General features: G+C 45.2%; 7 protein-coding genes across 7 annotated transcripts; 3 read left to right on the top strand and 4 right to left on the bottom strand.

Annotated features, from left to right (window-relative positions):
• Positions 1 to 1433: 1433 nt before the first annotated feature.
• V1513DRAFT_376850 (Cut8 six-helix bundle-domain-containing protein) lies at positions 1434 to 2611 on the top strand (the record flags this gene model as incomplete). Its single annotated transcript, XM_066894937.1, has 2 exons — positions 1434 to 1563; positions 1794 to 2611. The coding sequence occupies 2 exons, from the start codon at positions 1434 to 1436 to the stop codon at positions 2609 to 2611; spliced, it is 948 nt and encodes a 315-aa protein (XP_066754692.1).
• Positions 2612 to 2885: 274 nt separating this feature from the next.
• Positions 2886 to 5083, bottom strand: V1513DRAFT_313055 (histidine phosphatase superfamily). The gene is made up of 3 exons (XM_066894664.1): positions 4882 to 5083; positions 4647 to 4802; positions 2886 to 4593 (listed from the first exon to the last, which is right to left on the bottom strand). The coding sequence occupies exons 2-3, from the start codon at positions 4750 to 4752 to the stop codon at positions 3161 to 3163; spliced, it is 1539 nt and encodes a 512-aa protein (XP_066754691.1). The 5' UTR covers positions 4753 to 4802; positions 4882 to 5083; the 3' UTR covers positions 2886 to 3160.
• Positions 5084 to 5571: 488 nt separating this feature from the next.
• V1513DRAFT_313062 (Rad1/Rec1/Rad17) lies at positions 5572 to 6974 on the top strand. The gene is made up of 3 exons (XM_066894665.1): positions 5572 to 5816; positions 5875 to 6205; positions 6255 to 6974. Exons 1-3 carry the CDS (start codon positions 5645 to 5647, stop codon positions 6847 to 6849), a joined length of 1098 nt encoding a protein of 365 aa, XP_066754690.1. The 5' UTR covers positions 5572 to 5644; the 3' UTR covers positions 6850 to 6974.
• Positions 6975 to 7052: 78 nt separating this feature from the next.
• On the bottom strand, positions 7053 to 10221 carry V1513DRAFT_441237 (uncharacterized protein). The gene is made up of 6 exons (XM_066897494.1): positions 9801 to 10221; positions 9496 to 9751; positions 9218 to 9444; positions 8997 to 9160; positions 8129 to 8945; positions 7053 to 8079 (listed from the first exon to the last, which is right to left on the bottom strand). The coding sequence occupies exons 1-6, from the start codon at positions 10158 to 10160 to the stop codon at positions 7099 to 7101; spliced, it is 2805 nt and encodes a 934-aa protein (XP_066754689.1). The 5' UTR covers positions 10161 to 10221; the 3' UTR covers positions 7053 to 7098.
• A 240-nt stretch (positions 10222 to 10461) lies between these two features.
• On the bottom strand, positions 10462 to 11604 carry V1513DRAFT_441232 (class I glutamine amidotransferase-like protein). Its single transcript, XM_066897493.1, has 4 exons — positions 11334 to 11604; positions 11206 to 11278; positions 11075 to 11132; positions 10462 to 11025 (listed from the first exon to the last, which is right to left on the bottom strand). The coding sequence occupies exons 1-4, from the start codon at positions 11518 to 11520 to the stop codon at positions 10582 to 10584; spliced, it is 762 nt and encodes a 253-aa protein (XP_066754688.1). The 5' UTR covers positions 11521 to 11604; the 3' UTR covers positions 10462 to 10581.
• Positions 11605 to 11688: 84 nt separating this feature from the next.
• V1513DRAFT_441230 (bucentaur or craniofacial development-domain-containing protein) lies at positions 11689 to 12856 on the top strand. The gene is made up of 2 exons (XM_066897492.1): positions 11689 to 12081; positions 12148 to 12856. The coding sequence occupies exons 1-2, from the start codon at positions 11777 to 11779 to the stop codon at positions 12755 to 12757; spliced, it is 915 nt and encodes a 304-aa protein (XP_066754687.1). The 5' UTR covers positions 11689 to 11776; the 3' UTR covers positions 12758 to 12856.
• Positions 12783 to 14987, bottom strand: V1513DRAFT_441228 (uncharacterized protein). The gene is made up of 2 exons (XM_066897491.1): positions 14661 to 14987; positions 12783 to 14545 (listed from the first exon to the last, which is right to left on the bottom strand). Exons 1-2 carry the CDS (start codon positions 14860 to 14862, stop codon positions 12945 to 12947), a joined length of 1803 nt encoding a protein of 600 aa, XP_066754686.1. The 5' UTR covers positions 14863 to 14987; the 3' UTR covers positions 12783 to 12944.
• Between the last annotated feature and the right edge of the window lie 30 nt (positions 14988 to 15017).

Genomic DNA, 15017 nt, shown 5'->3' with positions numbered 1-15017 from the left:
AAATGCTTGTATCCTTAATTCATCTACGCCAATCAATACTTCGGCTGGTGAGGACTCTATCTATATCGTGGCCTGCTGAACTCCGTATTTAATCGCGCAGGTTTAGGCGTATCTCCTACTGATATCTAGCCCGATACACGAACTCTGACACTCTCCCACACAATTTTCGTTCCATTTCCTATTTGCAACTCTTATTCGGAAGTGAAATAAGGCCACAAATACGAATTCTAACACGAATTGCGGGTATGTTCGTAACTATGCGAAGACCCTAGTCCATTTGCCAATTGTTAGCGTCCTGAACCTCTCTGTTTATTGGGCATTGTTTTTTATTGCTAGAGGGATGCATGTATATCAACATACGTGGGTGATAACTTCTTGTTCACCAGGGCAGCTGCACACAGTAGAATGGATTTAGGGTTCAAGAACAAATATGAACTCGAGTATTACAGAAATTGCAAGTTTGCAACGCCCAAAAGGATTTGCCTGATGTCAATCGTTAATTCGTAAGTGGGAGTTGCGAATGTTATTGAGTCGGCCGCGATTGAAAAGATCTACCTTTTGAGTACAGATAGATGAAAGCGTATGACGTCGCAGCAGCAAGCGACTATTTGGCAATCCCATCTTCTGGGTTGTGAGTGGCTGTAGAAAGACTGTTTAAACAGGAAGCGAATTGCCAGGTGCGTAGGCAGCAGTCCTTGAGTGCAAAGACTATGAGGCTGCTCATGTTGTTGAGGGATACACATTGCGCCGAGGATGTCAAGCAGTTTTTGAACTAAGATATAGAGATATTTCGAATAAAAGGATCTACAATAAAAAGAAGAGTTTACGAATATTCGTGCAAATACAAATATATTCGTAATTCACATTCAGCGTAGTTACTGTCACCTCATATCTAACAATACTTCCGAAATCACTGGGATCTGTGATCTCAAGTTCGTTTGGATACGCCTGTTGTCTCTTTGCATCCGTATAGGCATGCCATATGAACTTATTTATCCTACAAACGTGTAAGGGTCTACCGGGGATCACCAGTTAATCATACAGTTTCTAACATTGAATGAATGGTATTGGCACTATAGGAGGCTAGAAATTTACGTCAGTCTCCAAGGAGAGAGGTTAACTGTAAACAAATTTATGTCATGTCGCAGTTTACACCCAACCAGATGAGGCTTAGTGGCCACATGAATGCCGTTGGCCGGGCAACCAGAGCCAAAAGTAACGCCGCCGCGGCTGAGGAGAGGCCGGAAAGCGCCCAAGACCGGCACCGCCTTACAAAGGCGCAGACCGTTGCGGATCACTTTTCAGCTCACTTTACGCTTCCGTGCTCTCTCCCGAATTTACTATAACCTTTCGCCTTTTCATCGGTCATATTTTTCATCAATCGCAGTGCTTTGAGTTAATATCTGTGGTTGGTGTGTTTGGTATTTCTGGAAATGAGTGCTGTATTGCCACCAGCTGGTCCACTTTTGGGCTTTCCTTTTTCTGGCCAATCCAAAGAGTCGTCGCCTAGCAACGCGGTTCCAACAGTTCAGTCCCCAATTCTCTCGCCGACATTCAGATACGGTGAGTTTCCTTATATTTTATTTTAGACGGATCTGCTGGGAAGTATCGGAGTTGGAATGTTATTGAAATTTGTCGTCGATACCTTCCATGTGGATCTGCCCGTTTTCCGCTTTGACCTTTGCTGGTCCGTTGCTAGCTTAAATGGATGAGCGTGGAGTCAAGCAGTCATATTTACCTCTGCTATATCTACTTTGGTATCGAGAATACTATATTAACGGTGCTTAATAAAGGCCAAAAGAGAAAACTCTCACATGATGATGACTCGGACGACGAAATGGTCGGCTCACCTGAATCTTCTCCGGCATTTGGAACACGAAGTCTTGCTCCTTTACCGCAACAACATCAACATCACAGCGCTATACAGTCAGTTTTTTTGAATTCGCCTCATCACGCCGCTCATCACCACTCAGCGAGCAAGCGGGCACGTACTGAGATTATTGGCCGTCCGCTCCCGTTATCCCGGCAGCTGGAATCGCTGGGTGCACAGGCGCTGAAAGCCATCATATGTTCGCTAGCTGATAAGCATGCTTATCTGGTCGATGAAGTAAGCAGCATGGCACCGACGCCGACTGTCTCTAGCAGTCTTGAGCTACTAGCTCGGTATCTAGACAGGATCTCGTCAGCATTCCCCTATAAGGGCGATCCAGCTGGCGACTATGCTTATATTCGGGTTAGACCATATATTACGGAATTTCTTGATGCGGTTAGCGACTACACTCCCCACTTCTTACCACCACGCGAGCAGCAAGTTGGAAATTGTCTTCAGTTCTTGGATGGTGTAACGTCACTCGTTCATCGATTGCCTGAATGGCGAGCGGATGCTAATAATGCGTTGAAGCATGCTGCCTATGACGAGCTTTCGCGAGCATGGTCGCTTGCCGTGCGCGAGGCATTGAAACGTGCGAATGGCATCGTGCTAGAGTACGGTGGATGGCGTGAAAAGATTACAAAACATAATGAGTCCGCCGCTGGCCGTCTCCAGAGCGCGGTTGACGCGGTTGACCAAGGACTTGGAAGTGCAGGTAGACGTTTTGGACGGTTCTTTTAGATACAGAATCCTAGATAGTAGAACAGTGGTCTGCGACCAGAGGTGATTATCATGCACATATATAGAGATTCCTATTTATATATATATATATATATATATATATATATATATATGTATCTATATATGTATGGATTTGGATCTATGTTACGGAGTTTATGTTTTTATCGGTGCATGATAGGACTCAGGCGGGATGGGTAAGTTTGTCTGCTGTAGCGATTGGACAGCAATGTGATGCATAATGTCAAACGTGGAATAATTGAATTATATATTAAGTCGTTTATTTGTTGTTTGTGGTATGTTACGGGTATGTAAGCTTATCAGATATTTTGTCACGTCACTCGTGTTTGTTCAAAGGTTTCTCTGCTGTACTTATTGGGCTCGATGGGGTTTCTGCAGTGTTTTATTTGAATTGTTTAGTACTGTTTGTTTATTATGTATAAATTATGTTTGCTGTTTTAGTATTTAAAGAAATAGTGTCCAGATATTTTATAAACTTTTAATGTAAATGTGTCTAGTCCTATTAGTACACAGTAAGTTCACTGAGCCTACTCAAGCATTTGGTTTGGACATCACCACACCGTCGACACGGGGAATCATGCTGAACTCCTTGGCGATCTCTGGGTTGTCAAGAACTGGCTTTCCTAGATGCTGGCGACATTGCAACTCCCAGTTTTGCGGAACAAACTCGTTGATTACCTTCTCAAAGGCTTCGAGCGTACAGAATGATGAGTCGCCTGGTAAATGCTCACCTTCCTTAGCACAGCCAGGGAGTTTAAGAGTTCTGTCATTGTAGGTCAGTCGGACAAAGTATTCCCTCTTGGTTTTGCTGGACACGAAACCGGCAGGTCTCAAAGGAGTATTCATCACTTCAGACTCTGAAGTAGACACGGTCGGTTTGTCGGCAGGTTTAGGAAGCTCTACCGGCTTGCTGTGCGCGAATAGCTCGAATCTGAGGTCAGATGTGAACGGCGGCCACTGGTGATCAAACGCCTGGATTGCACACAATAGCGAGGCAATAGTGGTGTCATGGGAGCCATACAAAGCCAGCTTTACTGCCTTCTCTCTCGGTTCGAACTTCTCTCTCGGAGAAAACATATCTTTCAGCTTGGATCCATGCGCTGCCTTGTCGGCGTTAACAGCCAACTTGATTCTGTACAGAAAGTCGCCGGCGATAGCGCCGACTGCCAGAGTACGATATTCTCTCGACTGTTGCACGCCTAAATACCACTCATCCATGACAGCTTCGCGAATCTCCTTGACGACACGTTCATCCTTGAAACCTTCTGGGACCGGCACATTGTGCGCGACACAGGCGGCGACCGTGTCGAACACACCTGATGCTCGAGGGCTGCCGTCAATTGCAACACCGTTCGGAAGTACGTCGGTCAACTTTGAAGAAGGATAGTCTGCCAGTACCGGATTCCATCTGTGCGCAGCAATTTCAGCGAACATAAATCCTAGCTCAGACAGACGGCGGCAGTTCTCATCGTTCGGGTACGCGTTTTCTTGAGGGAAAAGACGCGTATATATAGTAGGCTTAAGTCCGGCCTTGCGATACGTTGGTGGATATAAGCCGTTGAAGAGCGAAAGTAAAGTTTCGTTGGAACGCGCCACATGTGATGAACGGAAGTAGAAGTATTTATGGTCGTTAAATAACGGCGGTAAAAACCTTAGTTTGTCGATGTACAACCAACGCAGACGGTCTCCTAACTTGAATCCAGTTTCGCGACCGAGATCAGTCAACTCGCCAAGCATGCAGAGTTCATCTGATTGGCCAGATTTAAAGCCCGACGCAGGAACAGGCACATTCTTGGGAAGATCTTTGGCTACTGATTCTAAGCGTCGGACGTACTCAAAAGGAGTAGTTGCGTCGTTAGGATACGTTACAATTGTCTGCGTAAATTGTCTAGCGATCTTGCAGAACGGCCAGAATGGGGGAAGACCCCAAGTCTGAAATCTTGCACGAACAGGTGTGCGTTCGCCTGACCAAAGCTCATTAGCACAATAGATACTAGTGCGACGAGAACAAACTTACCGTGTCTAAATAAGACTTGGACATTCAACAATTCCAAACTTGAGGGATAGAGCGTCCGTAGCTCCTCTTCAGAAGGTAAAGGTAGATATTGCCTTGAAGCTGCCATGGCCAACAGGGATCAAGTAGTAATCTACGAATGGTAATTTCTCTGGCGCCCTATAAATTTCATTAGAAAATTCGACTAACAATTCAAATCACTTGCTTTTATCAGTACAATCTAGAAGAGCTAACTTGCCTTTATTGTCGAGCTAATAGGATTCAACTCACCATAGAACGATCCAAATGATCTAAAACAATTCTATGCCAGTCAGGCAGAAACCATGAATGGCACACTTATATACAGTTATATGCAGACAACTGGATTATTCTGTCTCTCACGCTGCGCGAACAAGTGGCAAGTATGCTTTCCAATGGCTCTGGTGGCTTAAACATTTAAGAGGGGGTAGTAGACGGCGTTGCGGATCGTCACTGCATCGCAGACGACGTGCCCCCGATGACTCGTCGAGGTTCGCCGCGTCGTGGACTACCTATCCAACAATATCCCACAATTAAATGCGATACTTACAACCATCATATGTTTTCGCCACACATATCGCCAGTCTTCAAATTGTACCTAGATTTGCAATGACATTGCATATGAAATAGAGTTACCAAGCAACAGTGATGAAATTGTTGTTATATTGAAGCTATCATATGCTGCTCCACCAGCCGCAACAACAACAAGTCAACGACGCCCAGGAACAAAAGTTTATGATGCAAAATTTGTTTATAAACAATGTTACAATTGCCGATTGTCCGACATGAAAAGCTCGGTAGTAGTCACAGTGACGAATTGCTATCAGACGCCAGAATAAGCTCCACGAGAATGACGTAATCGTAAAATCACGTGATTTTGTTGTTAGGGCTTGGTTCCCCAGGTTCATAATAATCTGGCGCGTCTGAGTCTTCCGGAGTAATAGAATCTGTTAATAGATTATTGACACCAGCAGCACTGGTAAATGGTCTCCTACACTCAGGACGATGCTCTTCCTGTGTTAGATGCTGTATTCACCTCTGTATCATACATATTCCGTGTTCTAAAAGCGGTTTCTTCCGTTTCACTCAATGCAATCATACAGATTTCCACGGACGGATTGAAAGTGTCTGTTGAAAACTCGCATACTGTTCAAGGTATGGTTCGAGCATCAAATATTCGGCTTTTAGGAATTTTTTGAAACTAACAAATTAGCGCATGCATTTCTCAATAAGACGCTTTTCACGTCTTATACCTTCACCCCACCGTTGCGAAATCGTGGTCGCATGATCACTAGTGAATACTACGCGTCAACACAAGCTTCGCAAGAGGGCGATGACGAAACGATTTCTTTTTCAGTGTCAATGAAGTCCCTTGTTAACTGCTTTCAGATATTTGGCAGTGAACAGGAGAGTACCGGTCAAAAATCAGCTACTCAAAGCTATGCGGATTCCAACGAAGGTGGAGGCATGATGCGAGCATTTCTAGGTGGAAGCACTGTTTGCAAAATGAGATATGACGGAACAGGAAGTCCCTTTATTGTTATGTAAGCTTTCGGTTCGACTAAATGCTAGACCTGGATTAATACGAAATAGGTTTGATGAGGGCGGAGTGACTACAACTTGCGAGTTGCAAACTTCAGATTATGACGACAGCATTTCTGATATTCTACTCGAAGCCGACGCTATTGGCACTAAAATTATCATGAAGGCAAACTACTTAAACGATGCATTCCGTGAACTCGAGTCCACTGATTCCGAAACCGTTATAGTCAAATCCACACTGACACCGCCAACGTTTGTGCTTACAAGCAGAGGCGAGCTAGGGAGCGTTGAATACAAATACGCTCGAGACCGACATGTTATTGAGACATTCGTCTCTGAAGAGTCGGTTCAAAATGTATACAACTTCAAGTTATTGATGACTGCCTCGGATGCCATCAAGCTCGCAACTAAGATCAGTTGGAGAACGGATGAGGATGGCGTCACAAGCATCCAGTGCATGTGCGATGTTGGCGATGGAAGACAGAGCTTCATAGATTTCAGGTATTTGCCTATTTACGACGAATACGAGGAGCAGACACAGCGCGCCCAAATTACTGCAAGATCACAGATCACCCAAAGTACTCGCAGGAGCGCCGATGATCTGTTTAGTGGCAGTGACGATGACAATAACAACTCGTCCGACTAGACACGCGCAAATTTAATAGCTAGAATACATATTGCGGACTATTTACGAGGTCGAGGCAACCGTATCTCGAAAATAGATGCCAGCACGCATACAAGCTCCCGCAACTCAAGGCGTCCAGCGAATGGCCATCTCTTTGCGCCTCACAAGAATTTTTGCAATTCAGATCGCATATTGATATTTTGTATATTTGTACAATAATGAATGGGAAGTAATAACGCCGCCAATATGCAATATGCAATATACAACAAATCAACAGTAGATATCGTGAAGGATAAAATATGAGGACAGATCATTGAAACTATTAGACGCAGAGACTGTCAGTAGTATTCTCCAGTCGATGACTAATAGAGAGGCGACGCCCTTTACAGCATGCAAGCTGATGTCACTCAGATTCATGTCTGTGTGGGTCTCACGTGCTCTAACGTTATAATATGCGGACATCAATGATCGACTGTTGATGACATCTTGATGGCTTGTCCGAGGTTTTCGTCCTTCGACTATTAGAACGGCTAGTGTGCTTTTGGAAGCACTGGATGCAATCTCGCTCTTGGCCTGCAGAAGGTCCCGATATCTTAAGACCGGTTCTAGCTGGAAACTCTGTTGACTTGTAAATAGTTGGAATAGTTCGCCCACATTTCGGCGAGCGTTAAGAGAATGCGATACAAGCAATGTGCTCTTTTTCAGTAGACGTCGAAGCTGCTCTAGATCTGAAAAGTCTTGGACAGCTTCAGGGTGTGATGGTGTAGTCGGCATGGTGACTGTACCACTTAAGGTCTCCATCGGAGGTTCAGCATTCACTACAAGTACAGAAGCCGTCTCCACGAGCGGTGTGCTCCGCGGACATGGTTGTGGCTTCAGTGCTGGATTTGGCCGCAGACCCAAAATGGCATCTAAATCTAGCATAGGCAGATTCTTCGCACTTTTCCACTTCCGGTGGATCCCATTTATTGCCGGACGGGAAGTGGGACTATAATCAGACTTGACCTTCGGGCCGTGCTGTAATGAAAGTTCAGCCATATTCTGAAGCTCGTCGAAGCTCGTGCTCTCAAGCCAGTCTCTATCAAAATGCACTTTGACTACTCGAGGCCAACGCATGACATAGAAGCTGTTACCTGCTGGCTTGTCAAATCCTGCGCAGAGAATCTCGAATACAAGTGGATTTGGGAAATAGACTGTCATTGCGCACTTCATGTGTTTTTGAATATGGAGATCATACTCCGGCATTGCCGTCTAGTCAAAATATTAGCACCGCTCGTCCAAATTGGCTTGGAGTGCATACATTCTCGTCATAAGCTTTGGCGAACGCCCTTACAATCTTATTGATTCTTTCCAACTTTTGCTTGTCGAGGCCGTAAGTGACAGCAAACAATGCTTCGAAAATTGGTCGCGCGGAAAACCTTTTAACTGCCTCTTTGTTGCGCAGACATCCAACGAAAAAGGTCGTGACACAGCCGGTGTCCACTATAAAGTTAGACGACAAATGTCTTTTAATATTATCACGAGACAAGGACTTACGTCTCCTCTCCTTTATTCGTGATGTATCCACACCGGCACCAACTATAGCAAAGTCTGCTGTATCACCAATACCTGCTATATAGTCTCGCTTCACTTTAACCCATCGCTGATGCCTCTGGCCCATGCATGCTCCGATATAAGTACCTGATGCACGCTTAACGACTATTCCCTCCTCTCCTTGGTTGACAATCGAATTGAAGACGCGTTTCAGAGCCTCCAAATCTTCCAAGTTGATGCATTGTCTTTGCGCTAGCATGGAAACTCCGGGGATTTCACTGACTAGTGATTCTAAAACTGAACGCCGGTATTCATAAGGCTGGGAAAGAAGGCTCATTGAATCAACAGAGAGTACGTCGAAAAAAACGGCCATGAGGTGCTCGTGATTACGATTAGGATCGCTCGCAGCATTGATACGAACCCCTGCACGATTGACCTGGTCTGATATTCTATGAAATTCTGCTATTCGTAGTTCCTCTTCATCAAATACAACCAGTTCAGCTTCTAGAATAACTGACTGCTGAAATGCGGCTTGTGAGTTGCCATCAGACAACTCTAAAATCCGTAGTGCCTTCTTGATTGCTCTGTTCTCAATTAGACTAGATGTTGTTGCTCCAACTCAGCACAATTCATACCCGTGAACTCTAGCTCGGTCGTTTGTGGACTCGCGTCCACTCTTGCTAAATATCTTAATAAAAGGAGGATTTAAAGACAAGTGTATCTGCATCCGTTCGCCGTCGTATTTCGTCTCTGCCCATGAAACCTCAAAATTGCACTGCGTCTGTACCTCAGAGAATTTCTGTTCATATAGTTAGCTTTCAACATGTAAAAATTCATTAGAGTTACGAACACGTACCCTAGCTTTATAGCACGAAGGTATTCTGACAGGAACTCCAACAGTGGGCTTCAGCCAGCTCAGCACGCCATCGATGTACTGCGGCAACTTTGTCATGATCGGTTCCGGCATCGGAAGAAACGCGTCATACGGCTCTTTGAAAAGCAGTTTAACTGCAACGGCCATATCAGAGTGGAAAGATTGCAACCACGGCAGTGCGAAATGCAGAGCCTGTAAGCACACTTCGACTACGCAATGGATGTTACTAAATTGACTTCTCATGTGATACGTAGTCGTACCTGGCAGAATCACGGGCTGCATATCCTTTTCAATCATGCGTATCAACCACTTGATCTCGTAAGACTGCAGCCGCACCAATATGGGGCGAAGTAGCTCAGAAACCTGCGCCAGTCTTCCATCTGGTTTGGTTACCCTATAACTAGGAGATCTGTATATTGCCGATCCAGAAAATTTGCACCTGCTCGCCAAGTTCATAAATAATCTATCAATCTCTTCGACAGTAACGGCGCTTTCTTGTCGCGATTTCGAGTGCTCCTAAGTAAAATTAATGACATTTAAGGTCACACAATCCAACGAGGCTTACGGCAAGTGCTACAGCGTCGGTTATCACAGCTGCAAGCTCCTCTCTTTTCGCGATGCGTTGCAATAACTTCTTTTCTCTGTCGGACCCTTTCATAGCCAAGGCCGTTGTGATGGAACGAACAAAATCATTCTTGAATAATCCATATACCCTGTCGGCTCGCAATTCTGGAAACAAGCATGACAGCACAACGACCGCTTGGTCTCCAGGTGGCGCCAATAGTCGGCTGCGATGCTTGCAGAACCAGTCGTGGATGCATTTCTCTTTCTGTAGCTTAGAAGCTAGGGATAATCGAACTGATTTCTTATCTATACACTCAATCGTCTCTAAAAGATAGCATATATCCGAAAATTTGAAGTCCATCGCAGCTACAATTGCGGATACATTATTTGCCGATTACGCGAGGGTGAATATTAAGGATAAGTTAACGCGAACGTGCACAAAGACGAATACGCGGAACTCGCAATATCACACGCCTGTTCACGTGATATGTGACTCGACGCGTTTTGCTTGAAGGTGAATCAAGTTCTATCAATACGCTGTGAAACGTGAGCAGCGATCAGTATTACTATTTCAACAGATCACTTGCGCATTTTAGTCGTAATGTGTACGCTGCAAGCAAAAGAATTTTCGGCATTTTTTTAATAACCACTCGGACTTGAGTCAGGAAACTTCTACCGCTCTAAACACAGTTTCTTCGAGAAGATATTACTTATTGATCTAACAGGAATGGTCTATGCGCAACATTTATCTGTAACTATTTTGCAAACCATAGTCCCTTCGTCTATCTACGCAATTCATTTCTTCGCAGTACACACTCTTGCAGCCACCATCCATGAAGCCGTATATCCGGAGTCAGCTCAGGGTGAAAGCTAGTTCCAAAGATATTCCCCTGTCTAACAGCGACGATATCGCCCGCTTCGCTACCTTGAGTCGGCGGTAGGCTAGAGATAACCTCGATTTGTGCATATTTATAGCTGTCGATATCCAAATTTGGTGCGCGAACCACACCTTCAGCGACATCTGCAGTTGCATCTGCACCGGTCAGGACCTTCTCAACTATAGGAGCACGGATAAAAACACCGCTAAACGGAGGTTCATCATCACCAACGAACGGTAGTGGAAGATTGCACACAAATGACTCGGTCTGCCTTCCAAAGTGATTCCGTTGGCATCGAACATGCAGTCCTCCAATAAGTTCCTGACCGCCTTTCTTCGCCTTTGAGGCCTATGCGACATTAGGTCAATCAAGAAATCAACAGGTGAGACAATCGTACCTCATCTGATAATAGGATCAAGCCTGCGCAAGTTCCCCACACTGGCTTCCGGTCGACTCTGAAAGGAGATTAAAAATCGTCCACACTAATATATGACAATCAATGCAGCTATAACACTATCTGAAACATACCTAACAAATTGCCGCAGCGGCTCCAGTAATCCTGTTCGTTCCGCAATCAAACTAATCGCAGTACTTTCTCCACCTTACTTGGGTGTTAGCAACATGATTTCGTAGAATTATCTATAGAAGATACACACCAGGAATAACTAAAGCATCTGCAGACCCAAGCTGCTCTGGTGTACGCACTTCAATGATCTCAAATTTGGCGGTATCGAGAGGCGAACCTGGACTGGCGTGGCGGATAGCTTTCTGGAGATGGAGCTTGTGCTCCATGAAAGCTCCCTGCAACGCCAATATACCGACGGTGATTTTCGCTTGCGTCATCTCTAAGGCAGAACAATAATGAGTTGAACAATCGAACGAGCAGTAAGTGTTGCGATCATTTAATAATAAGATCAACAACGGTTCTTAAAATTACTGCTCTCCAACTCCCAACGGCCCTCGGGACCTGCATGTAATGGGTAAGGATCTGGCGAAACTTTAATCCACCTACACTCCCTTGTCCCAGGGTCAAGGGTACGCAGCCATGAAGTCTAGCATTTATTGACATCAACTTCCGGATCCTGAGAATTCTTGGTCGATGCCAGTAACAAAGATGCCTGATGAACAGCAGCAAGTAGACATTCCTGAAGACGATGACTACCGGGAATCTGAAGACGAAGACTTCGATCCCAATGCAGCTGCAGACAACAACCTTTCGTCATCGGACGATGAGGAGGCTGACGCTCATCAGAATGAGGATATTGATGAAGGAGTAAGTCGAAAGCGCAAGGCGAAACCGGGTCACAAATCAAAAAATAAGAAAAGCAAAGGCGAAGAGGACGATGAAGCTGCTGAAGGCATGCGAATTCTCACGCGGGCTCAAAGGATCGTGGAAGGATCAGAGTATGCCTGTTTTCGCTTCATGTAATTTGAACAATTGATTAGACAAAACTAACCGAATGGATGTAGAGGAAAGTCGACTGCGTTATCGGGTTCAAAGACTACGATTGATGCGGATGCTGTGTGGGCAACTCTGCGTGGACCAGCAAGTTCAGACTTGACGACCAGCAGATCAGCGGAACTGTCGAGTGCCACTGCGGTAAAAGAGGACGATATGATCACGATAACCGAAAAATATGAGTTCGCCAAAAATATTATTACGAAAGAGAAGAAAGTACATCGCAATTCTGCCGTAGGCCAAGCATATCTTAAACAGCAGGCAGAGAGAGAGAAGGCGAAGAAGTCGGAGGAATATGCCACCACAAACGAATCGTCAACAGCCCAGAGTGGAAATAGTGCGACACAATATGCAACAAAGCCTAAATTAGGAAGCGGACCGCGGAAGCGGAAGGGCTCTTCATTAGAGGCCATGGCCGCGAAAGGCAAACCTACGAAGATTAACACACTAGAAAAATCGAAGCTCGACTGGCAAGGATTTGTGGAAGAGGAAGGCATTGAAGATGATCTCAAAAGGCACAATAAAGGCGGATATCTACATAAGCAGGACTTCTTGTCACGAGTAGAAGAAAAGCGGCATGCTGATTTGAAACAAGGTCAGAAGGCGATTAAGAGACTCTAGCTGCCTATCTAGTAGCAGCACTATGCACTTACAATCACTTAATGTATTATAGTTAAAATCAAAACCTTCTATGCATCAATATAGATAGAGAAGATCGAGACCAAATTCCCATTCCGGGAAAATTTTAGTAGTACCCCCAAAAACGCCAAAAGAATGATTAAGAAGTAATAATATCTCAAGATCACATTCAATTGATTCTCCTTCTTGCATTTCTACGTTCTATGATGTTCCCGGCAACAGCTACGCATCCACCCAAAACATATCGTACAAGAGAATCGCCAACAAGACTGCCTATGACGAAGACACCAGCCGCAACCTCAAGGCCATGACTGGTTGCATAATCGTTGATATATACTTTGCAGCCTTCAAAATCCGGGACTTTACACGCCAGTTCTCCAAGTTCATGGGTCCATTTCTGAAAATAATACCCGTCTTTCACATGCTTTTCTAAATCTCTACTTGCTTGTATGGTACCAACTGCTGTCCAACGTTCCATGCGACTGTTTATGCGCTTGCGGAAGGAGTTCTTGGAAGCCCATATCTGGTCTGCACCGACGCCGACCTCTGTGCGTAGTTTGGATGAGAGGTAAGATATTACACCAATTCGTCCAACGTAAGTCTTCAGCTCAGATACACGTCTCTCAATTGTCACGCCAGACGGCAACAAAATCTTGATTGTATCGGTTGTCGCTTCAATAATCGAACCATTTGCGAAGCCTTCGTATCTGCCAGCAAGACCATAGGACGAACCACAATTACTCGAGCTCCCCCGAGAGGCAGCAGCCAACCGCATCAACTTGTATAGACTGGCGTACTCGGGATAAGTCTCTTTGTGACACGCACGCAACGGCGATGGTCGAACCTTTGGGTCCCATTGAAACAGATGTATGATCTTCTTATTGTCAGGGACAGACAATATCGCATCAGCGGCCGAGAATCCTGATCCAATTATAAGCACAGCGCCGTCACTGTCAACTTTCGTCTGCTCATAGTGATTACGCGCATGTTGCCTTGATACGATAGGATAGAGGATGGGATCAGGCGGGACTTGATGGGTAAATACACCAGTGGCTAGTACCACATTCCGCGCCGTGACGATTTGCAAGCAGGCGGTATCGTTATTCTGGATGATAGCCTTGAACATGTTGCCAGTCCTACCTTCTGACCTGTGCAGGGATAAAACTGTACAATTCGCGCACACTGCGTCACTAATTTGCACCCGCGATGGATACATAGCATAATATGCAGCGACGTCAGTCCTTATTGGTCGGGAGTAAGGATCTATCTCTTTTCCATATGTCGATTTGTAGTATTCTGAGTATGAAAACCCAGGGAGAGAGAGCATCTCCGCGTAACTGAGCGTCTTGGAGGGCACGTCCCGTCCTGCCCATTGACCCCCAGGCACGAAACTGGATCCGACCACTAAGTGACCAATAGCATTCTCTTTCTTCAGAATCCAGCGCACGCGAGATTTCTCCCTTGCGTGTATGTCTATGTCAATATTTGGTGCTACAAGGGTATCGAGAAGATAATTCACCGGGGCGACCACTTGCGGGGCAGAGGTACGTTGAGTGTACCTTAGATATTGCTGCAAAGTAAGATTGTGAAGGACACTATCATATATAGAATGTCGATCATGTTGTCCGGCGAATTTATCTTTGCCGCACAGTTCGTCCAATAATGAATGCAGAACAGAATCCGGATGTGGGCCATGTTCTGTATTTGGGTCATAAAATGGTGTATTTCCGTGGAGAAGATACGACAGCACGAGTGCGGATGGACCGTTACCTAGTGCACATATGTGTGAGCGCAAATAATTTCAACCATAAAGCTGGCTTAATGTCGTCCCACTGGCTATAGGATGCAATATATCTTCCAACATCTGTTGAGACTCCTAACTCACCAATTATTAAAGTATCGACAAAAACGGACTCTCCATTAACAGTAGGTGTTGTTCCCTCAAAAATCTCCTGCTTCTGGTCTAATTGAGTCCGAAGAACTGCTTCTCGGCTGTTATCTCTACCGGACACTGCTCGAGGCGCCAACTGTCGAGTGTCCCGTCCGTGCCAGCGCGCAACATCGGGGTCTATATTGGCATTCGCCATTATCTACCCGACCTTCGATATATTGAACTTGATCCGTGATACGACAAGCATATTACCAAGACCTCGACATTTTGTTCTGTCTGTGTGGAGCGTTTGTATCAAAATCTGCCTAGACTTCCTGTCTAATGCATGCAGTTGGAGAGCACATTTATACG

Source organism: Lipomyces chichibuensis, assembly GCF_038497645.1.
Source record: "Lipomyces chichibuensis strain CBS 12929 unplaced genomic scaffold V1513scaffold_8, whole genome shotgun sequence".
Classification (NCBI taxonomy): domain Eukaryota; kingdom Fungi; phylum Ascomycota; class Lipomycetes; order Lipomycetales; family Lipomycetaceae; genus Lipomyces; species Lipomyces chichibuensis.
The sequence above is the reverse complement of the archived record's forward strand: the minus strand, read 5'-3'. Positions and strand labels throughout refer to the sequence as shown.

What these genes read in the sequence shown, in the direction of transcription:
- V1513DRAFT_313055 (XM_066894664.1), bottom strand. Translation starts at nt 4,752, where the DNA reads ATGGCAGCTTCAAGGCAATATCTACCTTTACCTTCTGAAGAGGAGCTA. An exon ending in CCAAGTCTTATTTAGACACG is followed by an intron (nt 4,594 to 4,646) that starts GTAAGTTTGTTC and finishes AGCTTTGGTCAG; the next exon opens with GCGAACGCACACCTGTTCGT.
- V1513DRAFT_313062 (XM_066894665.1), top strand. Translation starts at nt 5,645, where the DNA reads ATGGTCTCCTACACTCAGGACGATGCTCTTCCTGTGTTAGATGCTGTA. An exon ending in AAACTCGCATACTGTTCAAG is followed by an intron (nt 5,817 to 5,874) that starts GTATGGTTCGAG and finishes CTAACAAATTAG; the next exon opens with CGCATGCATTTCTCAATAAG. An exon ending in GGAAGTCCCTTTATTGTTAT is followed by an intron (nt 6,206 to 6,254) that starts GTAAGCTTTCGG and finishes AATACGAAATAG; the next exon opens with GTTTGATGAGGGCGGAGTGA.
- V1513DRAFT_441237 (XM_066897494.1), bottom strand. Translation starts at nt 10,160, where the DNA reads ATGGACTTCAAATTTTCGGATATATGCTATCTTTTAGAGACGATTGAG. An exon ending in CCGACGCTGTAGCACTTGCC is followed by an intron (nt 9,752 to 9,800) that starts GTAAGCCTCGTT and finishes AATTTTACTTAG; the next exon opens with GAGCACTCGAAATCGCGACA. An exon ending in CCAAAGCTTATGACGAGAAT is followed by an intron (nt 8,080 to 8,128) that starts GTATGCACTCCA and finishes TATTTTGACTAG; the next exon opens with ACGGCAATGCCGGAGTATGA.
- V1513DRAFT_441232 (XM_066897493.1), bottom strand. Translation starts at nt 11,520, where the DNA reads ATGACGCAAGCGAAAATCACCGTCGGTATATTGGCGTTGCAGGGAGCT. An exon ending in CCGCTGCGGCAATTTGTTAG is followed by an intron (nt 11,133 to 11,205) that starts GTATGTTTCAGA and finishes ATCTCCTTTCAG; the next exon opens with AGTCGACCGGAAGCCAGTGT. An exon ending in TGATCCTATTATCAGATGAG is followed by an intron (nt 11,026 to 11,074) that starts GTACGATTGTCT and finishes AATGTCGCATAG; the next exon opens with GCCTCAAAGGCGAAGAAAGG.
- V1513DRAFT_441230 (XM_066897492.1), top strand. Translation starts at nt 11,777, where the DNA reads ATGCCAGTAACAAAGATGCCTGATGAACAGCAGCAAGTAGACATTCCT. An exon ending in AGGATCGTGGAAGGATCAGA is followed by an intron (nt 12,082 to 12,147) that starts GTATGCCTGTTT and finishes GAATGGATGTAG; the next exon opens with AGGAAAGTCGACTGCGTTAT.
- V1513DRAFT_441228 (XM_066897491.1), bottom strand. Translation starts at nt 14,862, where the DNA reads ATGGCGAATGCCAATATAGACCCCGATGTTGCGCGCTGGCACGGACGG. An exon ending in TGTCGATACTTTAATAATTG is followed by an intron (nt 14,546 to 14,660) that starts GTGAGTTAGGAG and finishes TATGTGCACTAG; the next exon opens with GTAACGGTCCATCCGCACTC.